This window comes from Sander vitreus, chromosome 17, assembly GCF_031162955.1.
Source record: "Sander vitreus isolate 19-12246 chromosome 17, sanVit1, whole genome shotgun sequence".
Classification (NCBI taxonomy): domain Eukaryota; kingdom Metazoa; phylum Chordata; class Actinopteri; order Perciformes; family Percidae; genus Sander; species Sander vitreus.
The window spans coordinates 31,026,470-31,043,969 of NC_135871.1; the positions used below are offsets into that span (position 1 = coordinate 31,026,470).

Here is a 17,500-nt window from a genome sequence, read left to right on the forward strand (position 1 = left end):
AGTTACCCTCGAGTGCTGCGTCACTTCCACTACACCGTGTGGCCCGATCACGGCGTCCCAGAGAGCACGCAGTCCCTGATCCAGTTTGTCAGGACGGTCCGGGACTACGTGGACCGATCGCCCAGCACCGGAGCCACCGTGGTACACTGCAGGTAGGACTGTGTGTGTGTGTGTGTGTGTGCGCGTGTGTGTGTCCTCTGTGCTGTTGAGATTACCTGGGTCCAACAAAAAAATCTCATTGAGGAAGTCACAGGTTTTTAAATAATGTATTTGCCAAAATGTTCAGGCCTCTTCAATGTGAGTATGTGCTGCTTTACAGTTGACTGTGTGTGTGTGTGTGTGTGTGTGTGTGTTAGTGCTGGTGTTGGCCGTACAGGGACGTTCATCTGCCTGGATCGGGTTCTGCAGCAGATGGACTCTAAAGGAACCATCGACCTGTACGGATGTGTGTTCGACCTGCGCCTGCACCGCCAACACATGGTCCAAACTGAGGTACACCCCCCAAATCCGGCCCCTCGCAGACGCTTTTTTTTAACAATACTATGAATTTGTCTTTTTCGACATAAGAAATATACAAACTGATTTCCGTGTGTGTGTGTGTGTGTGTGTGTGTGTATTGCAGTGCCAGTATTCCTTCCTGCACCAGTGTGTGCGGGACGTCCTGAGAGCCAGGAAACATCGCAGTGAACAGGAGAATCCTCTCTACCCCATCTACGAAAACTTCAACCCCGAATACTGCCGCGGTGAGACTCACAACCTAAAAATGTCTCCGTAATACTCACAACTACATGTTAAACTACTTACTATAAATACGTTACCATAGACTGAAGGAAATCAATATTAACAGATTAAATTGAAAGATGTTTAGTAGATATCTTGTTTATAATACAGTTCTTTAAAAACCATCCATCTGCCTGCTTATAACACGTCTATGTCTTGTCTTATAACATGTCTATGTCTTGTCCTATAACATATCTTTGTGCCTAATTATTGTTTATTGGTCCCTCCTCAGATTTCATCTACACCGGACGCTGATCAGATAACATCCATCTGATCAAGACAGAAGAAACTCTGCTACGTTGGCTCATCCTGACTTTATTAAAACTATCTGAGTTATTAAAGAACGTTGGCTACACAACACCGGGAAAATACAGCAATATATCTAAAGACACAAACACACGTGATATGAGATATTACTGTTTAACTCAGGGGGGTCAAACTCAGCTCCACTAAGGGCCAGGCATGTTTAGGTTATTAACATGCTTTTATTTAAGAGAAAAGGTCAAATATTTTTGACTGTATTATTGCATGTCTCGTATAGTTTTCTCACTTACAGTTTGGGCCTCATAAAGTCCCAAAAAAGTTCCTTAGACATCAGAAAAAAGCGACAAAATTGTCTAAAAACAAAGCGCCATAAATGTCAGAAAAATTTGTAAAAACATTGAAAAAAAGCCTAAAAACAATTCCCTAAAAGGGGCCGATAAAAGCAAAAAAAAACATCGGGGGAAAAAAGCAACCAACAACGTCAGAAAAAGTGACAAAAAAATCAGAAAAGGCACCAAAAACGTTTGAAAAAGCAACAAAAACGTCTGACAAACTGACAAAGAAAATCGGGAAAAAGTGCCAAAAACATCAGAAAAATTAGCAAAGACATTGAAAAAGGCGTCAAAAAAGCACCTAAAGGATTAAAAAGGTGACGCAAAAAAGCATCGGGGGAAAAAACGCCAAAAAAATTAGAAAAATAGCAAAAACGTTGAAAATAGTGCCAAAAAAGGCGAAAAAAATGTCAAAAATGGCAGAAAAAATAGCAAAAACATTGAAAAAAGCAACAAAAAAAACATTGGGGAAAAAACGTCACAAAAAGTGACAAAAAAATCAGAAAAAGCGTCAAAAGCATTGAAAAAAGCACACAAAAAAACATTTGATTGATTGGATTTGGCCCTCGGGCCTTGAGTTTGACGTGGGTAAACACAAACAATAAGTCACGTTTACCGTGTATCACTGCTTTTTAACAAGTTCTGTATACGGAAGTTTAATGCCAACAAAACTACAGAAGATAGGGCGCGTGGTTAGCTCACCTGGTAGAGAGCGCGCCCATATATAGAGGTTTACTCCTCGACGTAGCAGCTGCGGGTTCGATTCCTTTGCTTCATGCTTCATTCCCCCCCCCCTCTCTCTCTCCCCCTTCATGTTTTCATCTGTCCTATACAAATAAAGGCCTAAAATGCCAAAAAAAAAAAAACTACAGAAGATAAACTGAAGCTTTAACCAATCTGTGACTCCACTTTTTAGAGCAAACAGAGAAAATCTGTCAATTAAAAAGAAACTATACGTGTTTGCTGTGATTACAGGGAAGCTTTTTCTTATTATAAGCTACACTCTTTGTTCTATTTGTGACCTTCTGGCAACTTTTCAAAATGTTTTTAAGGTTGGAGATGAATTCTATTAAATAGTGTGGTCACTGATTATCTTTAGTGTTGAAGGGAAACACTGGTTGATCTCAGGTCGTTGGTGGTTATTAGAAAACATGTTGAAATCTGATGTTAGTGGATCGCAGGGAAGGAAAGAGCCATCTGATTTAGTTTCTATCATACCTATGTTCTCATTCACTGCTCCTTATAAGCTGTTTATTTAAGTTACACATATTGCTGAATGTAAATATTGATGTAATACTCTTTTATAAGATGATGAATATATGCTGTCAACATTTTATATGCTTAATATGTGTAATATTGAGATATTTACTTTTATGTAAATCATAAAATCAAACACTTGTCAAGTAGCTGCAAAATATTTTAATCAGACTGTAATTTACTGTGATATTTAATCATTTCTTTCAAAAAAAAAACCCACTTTAAAACATACAGTCACGTTATTTCATAAGGAAAAGAAAAGTCTGAATACAAGGAATTCCCTGTTTTCATTTTTTTTTTAAATGCAATAAATGTATAAATGACGAGTTCAGTTGTGAACCTAATTTCTGGGATATAAATATTTACAGTGGTGTCAAACTCAACTCCACTAAGGGCCAGGCAGGTTTAGGTTATTAACATGCTTTTATTTAAGAGAAAAAGTCTAATATGTTGACTGTATTATTGCATGTCTCATATAGCTTTCTCACTTAGAGTTTGGGCCTCATAAAGCCCCAAAAAAGTTCCTTAAACATCAGAAAAAAGCGACAAAATTGTCTAAAAACAAAGCGCCATAAATGTCAGAAAAATTTGTAAAAACATTGAAAAAAAGCCTAAAAAACAATTCCCCTAAAAGGGGCCGATAAAAGCAAAAAAAACCATCAGGGGGAAAAAAGCGCCAACAACGTCAGAAAAAGTGACAAAAAAATCGGAAAAGGCGCCAAAAACGTTTGAAAAAGCAAAAAAAACATCGGAAAAAAAAGCGCCAAAAACGTCAGAAAAAGTGACAAAAAAATCGGAAAAGGCGCCAAAAACGTTTGAAAAAGCAAAAAAAAACATCGGAAAAAAAGCGCCAAAAACGTCAGAAAAAGTGACAAAAAAATCGGAAAAAGGCGCCAAAAACGTTTGAAAAAGTGACAAAAAAATCGGAAAAGGCGCCAAAAACGTTTGAAAAAGCAAAAAAAACATCGGGAAAAAAAGCGCCAAAAACGTCAGAAAAAGTGACAAAAAAATCGGAAAAGGCGCCAAAAACGTTTGAAAAAGCAAAAAAAAAATTGGGAAAAAAAGCGCCAAAAACGTCAGAAAAAGTGACAAAAAAATCAGAAAAGGCACCAAAAATATTTGAAAAAGCAAAAAAAACATTGGGAAAAAAGCGCCAAAAACGTCAGAAAAAGTGACAAAAAAATCGGTTAAAGGCGGCAAAAACGTTTGAAAAAGTGACAAAAAAATCGGAAAAGGCGCCAAAAACGTTTGAAAAAGCAAAAAAAACATCGGGAAAAAAAGCGCCAAAAACGTCAGAAAAAGTGACAAAAAAATCGGAAAAGGCGCCAAAAACGTTTGAAAAAAGTAAAAAAACATTGGGAAAAAAGCGCCAAAAAATTTTGAAAAAGTGACAAAATAATCGGAAAAGGCGCCAAAAACGTTTGAAAAAGCAAAAAAAACATCGGGAAAAGAGCACCAGAAACGTCAAAACAAGTGACAAAAAAATCGGAAAAGGCGCCAAAAACGTTTGAAAAAGCAAAAAAAACATCGGGAAAAAAGCGCCGAAAACGTCAGAAAAAGTGACAAAAAAATCGGAAAAGGCGCCAAAAACGTTTGAAAAAGCAAAAAAAAAATTGGGAAAAAAGGGACCAAAACTTTACTTGCGAAATTTATTGCGAACCTAAATTGAAATGCGGACCGGATCAAAATCCACAAGGGACCGGATTTGGCCCTCGGGCCTTGAGTTTGACACACGTGTTAGAACATTTGAGACATTGAGTTGCTGTTCGAACAATATTTAATATTACGAGTATTATTATTTGTTGAACTCTGTTCTCTTTCTGTTTGACTCGACTGCTGGATGATTTTCAGGGTTTTTAAATGTTTTCTGCTCTTCTGAAAGTGTTTTATGGATATTATTCTGAGAACATTTTGATCATTGTCACCAAGGGGAATACAGGGCAAATATTATTATATATATTATATATATATATTATTTTGTACTTAAAAGATGAACTACATTACATGTTTTGATTGCACATTGACATAACACCAGTTAGATTATTTTATATACGCATATATTGTGATATATAATCATATCTGAAACCTATTTTATAGATATTAAATCACCCGGCCCAAAGAGAATGTAAATGAGTTTTCATAACTTGCTGTCAGGTCGCTGTAAACTGGATTATTAAGTGCTAATAAAATATAATTACTAAACAATGGTTGTACGTGTTTGGTTTTCTTTGAGCAAATTTACACAATTGTTTAAAGTCAGTGACACTAAACACTCACTTCAACTTATTGTTCAAATTTTACTTGGATTTAGTGATTGTCATTATATTATTAAAAATGTTCTTGTATAGTGTGCCATTAAAGTGTCCAAAGATTCATAGTAATGTATGTTGAAAAAAGTAAAAAGAGTCAAAAGTATAATATGCGTGAAAAGAAAGTCAGAAAAAGAGAAAAAAGTCATAATATAGTATGTCGAAAAAATTTTAAAACTCCTAGTATAGTATGTTTTTAAAAGTTAAAAAAAGTTATAGTATAGTATGTCGTAAGAAAGCTTTTTTGCACACCTCTTTTGTCGGGCAGGTGCATAGGATATGATCAAAAGTAGCAGATCAAAAGCTTAGAGAAGAGTCCCGCACACTGACCATTACGCAAGCAAAAATTTATTTAGGAAAATGCAACGATTCAGTCCCAGAACTTCATCAGGTAAATTATGACTACAAAATAGTTATAGTATAGTATGTCGAAAAAAAGTACAAAATAGTCATAGTATAGTATGTCGAAAAAAGTCATAGTGTGTTAAACAAAATCATCAGAATCAGAATCAGAAAGCAGTTTACTGCCACAGGAGTTACCCTACGTGGAAATTGTTGGTACATACATACTCAAACAATTAAACATTAATAAGAAATTACAATATATATAAAAACAGAAACCAATATATACAAAGTTGTTTAAGTACTGCATGCAATGAAAAGGTCATGGTTAGTACACTGTGTAGTGACAAGTATATATATATTTTATTGATCCTCAATTGGAAATTGAAGAAAGTGATTAAGCCCCAGTGAGATTTGAACTCACGACCCCTGGTTTACAAGACCAGTGCTCTAACCCCTGAGCTATGGAGCCCACAAAATGAGCCCCCCCCTGCATTGGGGCGGGGTCTCATTGTTGCCGCCTGCCAGAGGGGAATGATTTAAACATATTGTTTCCATGGTGAGAGGGATCGGCTAGAATCTTTCTTGCCCGCCTCAGTGTCCTGGAGGCGTACAGATCCAGAAGAGTCGGCAGATAGCAGCAAATCAACTTCTCAGCAAAGGGGATGATACTCTGCAGTCTGCTCTTGTCTTCAGCAGTGGCAGCAGCGTACCAGAAAATATGATGACGAAAAGTAAAAAAAAGTCCTGGTATAGTACTATAAAACAAGTCATAGTATATTATGTCGGAAAAAAGTCATAGTGTAGTATGTCGATAACATGTCATAGTATAGTTTTTCAAAAAAAAGATTAAAAAGGTCATAGTATAGTATGTTGAAAAAAAGTCATAGTATAGTATCTCGAAAAAAGTAACAAAAAGTTAAAGTACAGTATGTCGACAAAAGTCATAGTATAGTATGTCGAAAAAAGTGAAAAATAGTCATAGTATAGTATGTTGAAAAAAATTAAAAAAGTCAGTATAGTATGTTTTAAAAAGCAAAACAAAGTCATTGTATAGTATATCGAAAATAGTCAAAAAAAAGGTTGGAGTATAGTATGTTGGAAAAATGTCATAGTATAGATTTGTCAAAAAAAGTTAAAAAAAGAGTCCTACTTTAGTATGTCGATAATAGTAAGAAATAGTTATAGTATAATATGTCGAAAAAAGTCATAGCACAATGAGGGATTGGCTATAATCTTTCCTGCCTGCCTCAGTGTCCTGGAGGTGCACACAAAAAGTTGCATTGGGGGGGGTCTCATTGTTGCCGCCTGCCAGAGGGGAATGATTTAAACATATTGTTTCCATGGTGAGAGGGATCGACTAGAATCTTTCCTGCCCGCCTCAGTGTCCTGGAGGCGTACAGATCCAGGAGAGACGGCAGATAGCAGCAAATCAACTTCTCAGCAAAGGGGATGATACTCTGCAGTATGCTCATGTCTTCAGCAGTGGCAGCAGCGTACAGCAGAAAGTATGATGACGAAAAGTAAAAAAAAGTCATAGTATAGTATGTCTGAAAAATGTCATAGTATAGATTGTCGAAAAAAGTAAAAAATAAGTCATAGTATAGATTGTAAAAAAAAGTCATAGTATAGTATATGAAAAATAATCAAGAAAAGGTCGTAGTATAGTATGTTGGAAAAATGTCATAGTATAGATTGTCGAAATAAGTAAAAAAAGTCATAGTATAGTATCTCGAAAAAAGTAACAAAAAGTCAAAGTACAGAATGTCGACAAAAGTCATAGTATAGTATGTCGAAAAAAGTGAAAAATAGTCATAGTATAGTATGTTGAAAAAAATTTAAAAAGTCAGTATAGTATGTTTTAAAAAGCAAAACAGTCATTGTATAGTATATCGAAAAAAATTTTTATTGCATAGTATGTCTGAAAAATGTCATAGTATAAATTGTTAAAAAAAAAAAAGTCATAGTATAGTATATCGAAAATAGTCAAAAAAAAGGTTGGAGTATTGTATGTTGGAAAAACGTCATAGTATAGATTGTCAAAAAAAGTAAAAAAAAAGAAGTTCTGCTTTAGTATGTCGATAATAGTAAAAAATAGTTATAGTATAATATGTCAAAAAAAGTCATAGCATAATGAGGGATCGGCTAGAATCTTTCCTGCCCGCCTCAGTGTCCTGGAGGCGTACAGATCCAGGAGAGACGGCAGATAGCAGCAAATCAACTTCTCAGCAAAGGGGATGATACTCTGCAGTCTGCTCTTGTCTTAAGCAGTGGCAGCAGCGTACCAGAAAGTATGATGACTAAAAGTAAAAAAAAGTCATAGTATAGTATGTCTGAAAAATGTCATAGTATAGATTGTCGAAAAAAGTAAAAAATAAGTCATAGTATAGATTGTCAAAAAAAAGTCATTGTATAGTACATCAAAAATTGTCAAAAAAAGGTCGTAGGATAGTATGGTATGAAAAATGTCATAGTATAGATTGTCAAAAAAAGTTTTAAAAAAAAGTCCTACTTTAGTATGTCGAAAAAAGTAAAAAATAGTCATAGTATAGTAAGTCGAAAAAACACATTGTATGTTAAACAAAATCATCACAATCAGAATCAGAAAGGAGTTTACTGCCACAGGAGTTACCCTACGTGGAAATTGTTGGTACATACATACTCAAACAGTTAAACATTAATAAGAAATTACAATATATATAAAAACAGAAACCAATATATACAGAAAGGTTGTTTAAGTAGTGCATGCAATGGGAAGGTGATAGTAAGTACACAGCATAGTGAATAGCAGCAAACTAGTATATATATAGTTATTTTATTGATCCCCAAGGAGAAATTGAAGAAAGTGATTAGGCCCCAGTGAGATTTTAACTCACGACCCCTGGTTTACAAGACCAGTGCTCTAACCCCTGAGCTATGGAGCCCACAAAAATTTCACTGGGGAATGATTTAAACATATTGTTTCCATGGTGAGAGGGATCGGCTATAATCTTTCCTGCCCGCCTCAGTGTCCTGGAGGCATACAGATCCAGAAGAGACGGCAGATAGCAGCAAATAAACCTCTTAGCAAAGGGGATGATACGCAGCAGTCTGCTCTTGTCTTCAGCAGTGGCAGCAGCGTACCAGAAAGTATGATGACGAAAAGAAAAAAAAAGTCCTGGTATAGTACTATAAAACAAGTCATAGTATATTATGTTGGAAAAAAGTCATAGTATAGTATGTCGAAAACAAGTCATAGTATAGTTTTTTGAAAATTAAAAAAAAAGTCATATTATAGTATATCGAAATGTTTTATAGCATAGTATATCTGACAAATGTCATAGTATATGTTGTCGAAAAAAAAAAAAAAAGTCATAGTATAGTATATCGAAAATAGTCAAAAAAAAGGTCGTAGTATAATATGTCGAAAAAAGTCATAGCATAATGAGGGATCGGCTAGAATCTTTCCTGCCCGCCTCAGTGTCCTGGAGGCGTACAGATCCAGGAGAGACAGCAGATAGCAGCAAATCAACTTCTCAGAAAAGGGGACTATGGTCTGCAGTCTGCTCTTGTCTTCAGCAGTGGCAGCAGCGTACCAGAAAGTATGATGACTAAAAGTAAAAAAAAAAGTCATAGTATAGTATGTCTGAAAAATGTCATAGTATAGATTGTCGAAAAAAGTAAAAAATAAGTCATAGTATAGTACATCAAAAATTGTGAAAAAAAGGTCGTAGGGTAGTATGGTATGAAAAATGTCATAGTATAGATTGTCAAAAAAAGTTTTTAAAAAAAAGTCCTACTTTAGTATGTCGAAAAAAGTAAAAAATAGTCATAGTATAGTAAGTCGAAAAAACACATTGTATGTTAAACAAAATCATCAGAATCAGAATCATAAAGGAGTTTACTGCCACAGGAGTTACCCTACGTGGAAATTGTTGGTACATACATACTCAAACAGTTAAACATTAATAAGAAATTACAATATATATAAAAACAGAAACCAATATATACAGAAAGGTTGTTTAAGTAGTGCATGCAATGGGAAGGTGATAGTAAGTACACAGTATAGTGAATAGTAGCAAACTAGTATATATATAGTTATTTTATTGATCCCCAAGGAGAAATTGAAGAAAGTGATTAGGCCCCAGTTAGATTTTAACTCACGACCCCTGGTTTACAAGACCAGTGCTTTAACCCTTGAGCTATGGAGCCCACAAAAATTTCATTGGGGAATGATTTAAACATATTGTTTCCATGGTGAGAGGGATCGGCTAGAATCTTTCCTGCCCGCCTCAGTGTCCTGGAGGCGTACAGATCCAGGAGAGACGGCAGATAGCAGCAAATCAACTTCTCAGCAAAGGGGATGATACTCTGCAGTCTGCTCTTGTCTTCAGCAGTGGCAGCAGCGTACCAGAAAACATGATGACGAAAAGTAAAAAAAAGTCCTGGTATAGTACTATAAAACAAGTCATAGTATATTATGTCGGAAAAAAGTCATTGTGTAGTATGTCGATAACATGTCATAGTATAGTTTTTCAAAAAAAAGATTAAAAAGGTCATAGTATAGTATGTTGAAAAAAAGTCATAGTATAGTATCTCGAAAAAAGTAACAAAAAGTCAAAGTACAGTATGTCGACAAAAGTCATAGTATAGTATGTCGAAAAAAGTGAAAAATAGTCATAGTATAGTATGTTGAAAAAAATTAAAAAAGTCAGTATAGTATGTTTTAAAAAGCTAAACAAAGTCATTGTATAGTATATCGAAAAATTTTGTATTGCATAGTATGTCTGAAAAATGTCATAGTATAAATTGTTAAAAAAAAAAGTCTTAGTATAGTATATCGAAAATAGTAAAAAAAAACGGTTGGAGTATAGTATGTTGGAAAAATGTCATAGTATAGATTGTCAAAAAAAGTATAAAAAAAAAGTCCTACTTTAGTATGTCGATAATAGTAAAAAATAGTTATAGTATAATATGTCGAAAAAAGTCATAGCATAATGAGGGATCGGCTATAATCTTTCCTGCCCGCCTCAGTGTCCTGGAGGCATACAGATCCAGAAGAGACGGCAGATAGCAGCAAATAAACCTCTTAGCAAAGGGGATGATACGCAGCAGTCTGCTCTTGTCTTCAGCAGTGGCAGCAGCGTACCAGAAAGTATGATGACGAAAAGAAAAAAAAAGTCCTGGTATAGTACTATAAAACAAGTCATAGTATATTATGTTGGAAAAAAGTCATAGTATAGTATGTCGAAAACAAGTCATAGTATAGTTTTTTGAAAATTAAAAAAAAAGTCATATTATAGTATATCGAAATGTTTTTATAGCATAGTATATCTGACAAATGTCATAGTATATGTTGTCGAAAAAAAAAAAAAAGTCATAGTATAGTATATCGAAAATAGTCAAATAAAAAGGTCGTAGTATAATATGTCGAAAAAAGTCATAGCATAATGAGGGATCGGCTAGAATCTTTCCTGCCCGCCTCAGTGTCCTGGAGGCGTACAGATCCAGGACAGACAGTAGATAGCAGCAAATCAACTTCTCAGCAAAGGGGACTATGGTCTACAGTCTGCTCTTGTCTTCAGCAGTGGCAGCAGCGTACCAGAAAGTATGATGACTAAAAGTAAAAAAAAAAGTCATGGTATAGATTGTCGAAAAAAGTAAAAAATAAGTCATAGTATAGTACATCAAAAATTGTGAAAAAAGGTCGTAGGATAGTATGGTATGAAAAATGTCATAGTATAGATTGTCAAAAAAAGTTTTTAAAAAAAAGTCCTACTTTAGTATGTCGAAAAAAGTAAAAAATAGTCATGGTATAGTAAGTCGAAAAAACACATTGTATGTTAAACAAAATCATCAGAATCAGAATCAGAAAGGAGTTTACTGCCACAGGAGTTACCCTACGTGGAAATTGTTGGTACATACATACTCAAACAGTTAAACATTAATAAGAAATTACAATATATATAAAAACAGAAACCAATATATACAGAAAGGTTGTTTAAGTAGTGCATGCAATGTGAAGGTGATAGTAAGTACACAGTATAGTGAATAGTAGCAAACTAGTATATATATAGTTATTTTATTGATCTCCAAGGAGAAATTGAAGAAAGTGATTAGGCCCCAGTTAGATTTAACTCACGACCCCTGGTTTACAAGACCAGTGCTTTAACCCCTGAGCTATGGAGCCCACAAAAATTTCATTGGGGAATGATTTAAACATATTGTTTCCATGGTGAGAGGGATCGGCTATAATCTTTCCTGCCCGCCTCAGTGTCCTGGAGGCATACAGATCCAGAAGAGACGGCAGATAGCAGCAAATCAACTTCTCAGCAAAGGGGATGATACTCTGCAGTCTGCTCTTGTCTTCAGCAGTGGCAGCAGCGTACCAGAAAATATGATGACGAAAAGTAAAAAAAGAAGTCCTGGTATAGTACTATAAAACAAGTCATAGAATATTATGTCGGAAAAAAGTCATTGTGTAGTATGTCGATAACATGTCATAGTATAGTTTTTTGAAAATTAAAGAAAAAAAAGTCATATTATAGTATATCGAAATGTTTTTTATAGCATAGTATATCTGACAAAATGTCATAGTATATGTTGTCGATAGTCATAGTATAGTATATCGAAAATAGTCAAAAAAAAGGTCGTAGTATAATATGTCGAAAAAAGTCATAGCATAATGAGGGATCGGCTAGAATCTTTCCTGCCCGCCTCAGTGTCCTGGAGGCGTACAGATCCAGGAGAGACAGCAGATAGCAGCAAATCAACTTCTCAGCAAAGGGGACTATGGTCTGCAGTCTGCTCTTGTCTTCAGCAGTGGCAGCAGCGTACCAGAAAGTATGATGACTAAAAGTAAAAAAAAAGTCATAGTATAGTATGTCTGAAAAATGTCATAGTATAGATTGTCGAAAAAAGTAAAAAATAAGTCATAGTATAGTACATCAAAAATTGTGAAAAAAGGTCGTAGGATAGTATGGTATGAAAAATGTCATAGTATAGATTGTCAAAAAAAGTTTAAAAAAAAAAGTCCTACTTTAGTATGTCGAAAAAAGTAAAAAATAGTCATAGTATAGTAAGTCGAAAAAACACATTGTATGTTAAACAAAATCATCAGAATCAGAATCAGAAAGGAGTTTACTGCCACAGGAGTTACCCTACGTGGAAATTGTTGGTACATACATACTCAAACAGTTAAACATTAATAAGAAATTACAATATATATAAAAACAGAAACCAATATATACAGAAAGGTTGTTTAAGTAGTGCATGCAATGGGAAGGTGATAGTAAGTACACAGTATAGTGAATAGTAGCAAACTAGTATATATATAGTTATTTTATTGATCCCCAAGGAGAAATTGAAGAAAGTGATTAGGCCCCAGTGAGATTTGAACTCACGACCCCTGGTTTACAAGACCAGTGCTCTAACCCCTGAGCTATGGAGCCCACAAAAATTTCATTGGGGAATGATTTAAACATATTGTTTCCATGGTGAGAGGGATCGGCTAGAATCTTTCCTGCCCGCCTCAGTGTCCTGGAGGCGTACAGATCCAGAAGAGTCGGCAGATAGCAGCAAATCAACTTCTCAGCAAAGGGGATGATACTCTGCAGTCTGCTCTTGTCTTCAGCAGTGGCAGCAGCGTACCAGAAAATATGATGACGAAAAGTAAAAAAAAGTCCTGGTATAGTACTATAAAACAAGTCATAGTATATTATGTCGGAAAAAAGTCATTGTGTAGTATGTCGATAACATGTCATAGTATAGTTTTTTTTAAAAAAAAGATTAAAAAGGTCATAGTATAGTATGTTGAAAAAAAGTCATAGTATAGTATCTCGAAAAAAGTAACAAAAAGTCAAAGTACAGTATGTCGACAAAAGTCATAGTATAGTATGTCGAAAAAAGTCATAGCATAATGAGGGATCGGCTATAATCTTTCCTGCCCGCCTCAGTGTCCTGGAGGCATACAGATCCAGAAGAGACGGCAGATAGCAGCAAATAAACCTCTTAGCAAAGGGGATGATACGCAGCAGTCTGCTCTTGTCTTCAGCAGTGGCAGCAGCGTACCAGAAAGTATGATGACGAAAAGAAAAAAAAAGTCCTGGTATAGTACTATAAAACAAGTCATAGTATATTATGTTGGAAAAAAGTCATAGTATAGTATGTCGAAAACAAGTCATAGTATAGTTTTTTGAAAATTAAAAAAAAAAGTCATATTATAGTATATCGAAATGTTTTTATAGCATAGTATATCTGACAAATGTCATAGTATATGTTGTCAAAAAAAAAAAAAAGTCATAGTATAGTATATCGAAAATAGTCAAAAAAAAAGGTCGTAGTATAATATGTCAATAAAAGTCATAGCATAATGAGGGATCGGCTAGAATCTTTCCTGCCCGTCTCAGTGTCCTGGAGGCGTACAGATCCAGAAGAGACGGCAGATAGCAGCAAATCAACTTCTCAGCAAAGGGGATGATACTCTGCAGTCTGCTCTTGTCTTCAGCAGTGGCAGCAGCGTACCAGAAAGTATGATGACAAAAAGTAAAAAAAAGTCCTGGTATAGTACTATAAAACAAGTCATAGTATATTATGCCGGAAAAAAGTCATAGTATAGTATGTCGATAACAAGTCATAGTATAGTTTTTTCGAATAAAAAGTAACAAAAAGTAATAGTACAGTATGTCGACAAAAGTTATAGTATAGTATGTTGAAAAAAATTTAAAAAGTCAGTATAGTATGTTTTAAAAAGCAAAAAAATCATAGTATAATATATCGAAAACATTTTATAGCATAGTATATCTGAAAAATGTCATAGTATAGATTGCCGCAAAAAGTAAAAAAAAAGTCATAGTATAGTATATCGAAAATAGTCACAAAATAGTCACCTGGACACCCAAAGATGAAACTGATGTTGACATCTTCTAATCTGACTGCCAGTAAAAAAAGCAAGCATTTCGTGAAAAATATTTGAATATTCCTTTAAGAGTGAGGACTTTTATAACTTTGTGAAAGAAAACAGACAGCGACGCACTAACAGAAAAAAGCTCCATCTACTTTTTCTACTTTGCATATGTGAAACTTTCTGATTTCCATATCGATCTAGGGCACACTAAGGCCGGAGCAGAACTGGGTAACCCAGATACAGCAGCTATCAGGGGCTTAACAGAGAGTCGAGGAGTCCCTGTCAGAGAGGCTAAGCTGAGCCCAAATCCCTCTGGACCAAACCTCAAGCTCATCCTCCTCATCTCTCTGTCCTGGCAGAGATTTATACAGATACAAAGTTAGAAGTCAGCAGATGTCCCACGAGCTTCAAAGTCAGCCATGTTAAGGCTCTGACACACCGACCCGATGGCCGACCGTCTGGAGAAAAGGCAGTCGGACTGATCATTCGGCTTCTCGAGGTCCAAAAAGTGCCTCAGAACATTGTCGCCCAAAAAATGTAAACCGGAAATGAAGAACGCGTCATGTGGGTCTGGCTTCTCCAGAATTTCACAGCTGCCCATAATGGCGGCTCATTCGGAATACGATCTCGTATTTTACAAAAATAGTTCACTGAAACGCGAAAAAGCGAGAAATAGGCAGTTGCTGAATCTTTCTGTTTTTTTGATCGACAAAGTTCAGTTCAAAAGATTTTTTTGTCAGATTTTGAGAGGCGTTCATCACGCTCATCCCACTCGTCATTTCTGGTAAGTGTTTTAACATAAGTGCACTGATTGGCTATTCAAGGGCTAGCACTCCACCAATCAGATTGGTCATTGACTCCGACTGCCCACCGACCGATTCAACAAGTCAAATCGGTCCAAATTAAAGCTGACGGCTTCTCTGACTGATGACGGCACAGAACGCACCAAACAGACTTGAGTCACCGACCTTCGTCAGACTGTCTGACGGCCGATAATCGGGTTGGTGTGTCAGAGCCTTTAAAGAGCCAGGGGCCGTAGCCGTAATTTCAGAAGTGAAGGGGACAGATTGTTCAGGAGGATTTTTATTGGAAGATCCTCTCCCATTCGTCTCACCAAATCACATATTCCAAGTAGCCTACATTTAATTTATGATTGATGGAAATGGAAACACCGACATTTCCATAAACTGTTTCATACCGTTTTACTGCCGCATCTCGCCGGCCAGTGCGTGCGACTGAAAGCCAAGTTCATTCATTTGCTAACCAGAAACGGGATTTTAACCCTGACGTTATTCATGTTATAACGTCGGCCCTGGAGGTAACTAGTCTCCCCTGGTTTGGGGATCACGGTCGGAAACAAAGCAATCAGGAAAGGTTATTAACACATTGAACATTTTAAATTATTAACAGCTTATTAACGTGAGCTTGTTGCCCCGTGTGCGCTGATGACCTCATCTGTTGACATTTCCGAATGCCTTCCTACAGTTGCTTAATAAAAGCTTTCCACACAAAAACGTAGCCTACATGTGTCATTAGTATGAGAAAAAAATAAGATTTTAACTGTGTCGGGCTCAGGTCGGGCTCGGACATAAATATCTTAATGCCTGTCGGACGCGGGCCGGGCTCGGACAGAAAGATTCGGCGTGATCCGCACTCGTTTGTACACCGTTTGTAGCAACGGCGCCCTCCAGTGGCCGTAGTACAGAAAAACTAACACGATTATTTGCATGACTGTGCTCCCGAAAACGCCCACACAAGTTGTTTGTCACAGTCACAGTCCAGTGAATAGCTTTTAATATTTATATATTATTTTTTAATATTATTATTATAATTTTTAGGGGGGCTGAGATGGCTTGAAAAGGTTCTAAAATCTCCAATGTTTTAAACTTTGGTTCAGAATAAAAAACAGCAGAAAAAGATTTCCAGATAGTGATTTAGTGTCGCACTTACATGAATGTTTGGGGACTCACCCACTAAGACACAGTGAATTGTTTTAAGAGGCCTGAGAGCGTAAGACTTGAGGGATTTTTACAGAAAAAGTCAGAGCAAATAATTTTTTTGCAGAAGATATATGTTCTTTATTGTCTGTTCTGTCTCCTGTTTGACCCCCTCAGATTTAAGGAGATGTAAATACAGCTTAGGACATTACTGCAGAACATGTCATTTCAGGGCTCTTTAATTTTGCTTTGATGTCAGCGCTGAAGTAGTTGATGATTAGGGTCTGGTTCTGCTGATGGTAGTGTTGTTAATATTGATGGGGATGAAAGGGAAGTGTTGAGGTGCTACGTTATAGGCCACAGAGGACCAAGAGTCTAGAGCACTAAAAAGCTGCTCTGCTGACTGCTTGCTTAGGGAGAAAGTAGGAAGAAAAAAGAAGCTGATCTGGTAGAAAGAATATTTAAAGGGTAACTTTGTTTGCTTTTTTCAACCTGGACTCTACTTTTCCATGTTTTTGTGTCTGAGTGACAACAATCTTTGAAATTGGTCCAGTATTAAGCAACGGGAAACAAGCTGCAATGTAACGTCAACGGGAAATTGTGCACCATCAGTTTCCGTCTACTAAAAGTTCTGTTTTTGCCGCTGACAGACTCAGATTATTATTCTAAGTGTCTGACAACATTATGGAAAGGATCCCTACAGAGATAGACCTTTTAGTTAAAGAGTAAGATCCTTTTAGTTTAACATAGCCCCAAAATCACCATCACCAAACTACACCAGACTCCATGTAAATAATCAGGACTTTTAGCGTGTATAGAGCCAGCATATCTCCACCAGACTCCATGTAAATAATCAGTACTTTTAGCGTGTATAGAGCCAGCATATCTCCACCAGACTCCATGTAAATAATCAGGACTTTTAGCGTGTATAGAGCCAGCATATTTCCACCAGACTCCATGTAAATAATCAGTACTTTTATTTTAACTGTAATTCATTGCAAAACACACTTCTTTCAAAGTCGACAGAAACTAAATGAAGCAATACAAACTTTCCACTTTTCCAACAATCACCACTCTGGTTTGGTTTAAATTAGTCTTGCATAGTCAGACCTTCCTCCACAGCGCTGCGGAGGAGGGTCTGGCTAGTCCACACAGCATTCCTGGATGGGAGGAAAACCTGCTCTGGTTTATTGGCATTTCTTTAAACCAATCACAATCATAGTGGGCGGGGCTAAGCTCCGGACGGAGCCACAGTGCCTCTGCTAAATAGTCTCAGGAAGGAGCTTGTTTTGGTGGAACATGTGGACGTTCAAAAGTTGTTTTAGTCGTGCAACAGGAAACTCAGATTGGACAGATAGTCTAGCTAGCTGTCTGGATTTACCCTGCAGAGATCTG

General features: G+C 36.3%; 1 protein-coding gene and 4 non-coding genes across 5 annotated transcripts in view; 1 reads left to right on the forward strand and 4 right to left on the reverse strand.

The window, feature by feature from the left end:
* The window catches only part of ptprb (protein tyrosine phosphatase receptor type b), a 55,730-nt gene extending 50,892 nt beyond the window's left edge, over positions 1–4,838 (forward strand). Inside the window, exons 37-41 of the mRNA XM_078273887.1 lie at positions 1–152; positions 357–492; positions 623–743; positions 1,013–3,977; positions 4,022–4,838. The exon at positions 1–152 is cut by the window's left edge and continues 12 nt beyond it. Of these exons, the coding sequence (XP_078130013.1) occupies positions 1–152; positions 357–492; positions 623–743; positions 1,013–1,035 (432 nt within the window). The 3' untranslated portion in view covers positions 1,036–3,977; positions 4,022–4,838. The remainder of the gene's footprint in view (positions 153–356; positions 493–622; positions 744–1,012; positions 3,978–4,021) is intronic.
* Positions 4,839–5,683: 845 nt separating this feature from the next.
* trnat-ugu (transfer RNA threonine (anticodon UGU)) lies at positions 5,684–5,756 on the reverse strand. Its single transcript has one exon. It is a non-coding gene; the product is annotated as a tRNA-Thr (tRNA).
* A 2,379-nt stretch (positions 5,757–8,135) lies between these two features.
* Positions 8,136–8,208, reverse strand: trnat-ugu (transfer RNA threonine (anticodon UGU)). The gene has a single exon. It is a non-coding gene; the product is annotated as a tRNA-Thr (tRNA).
* A 1,194-nt stretch (positions 8,209–9,402) lies between these two features.
* On the reverse strand, positions 9,403–9,475 carry trnat-ugu (transfer RNA threonine (anticodon UGU)). Its single transcript has one exon. It is a non-coding gene; the product is annotated as a tRNA-Thr (tRNA).
* A 3,166-nt stretch (positions 9,476–12,641) lies between these two features.
* trnat-ugu (transfer RNA threonine (anticodon UGU)) lies at positions 12,642–12,714 on the reverse strand. Its single transcript has one exon. It is a non-coding gene; the product is annotated as a tRNA-Thr (tRNA).
* Positions 12,715–17,500: the final 4,786 nt, after the last annotated feature.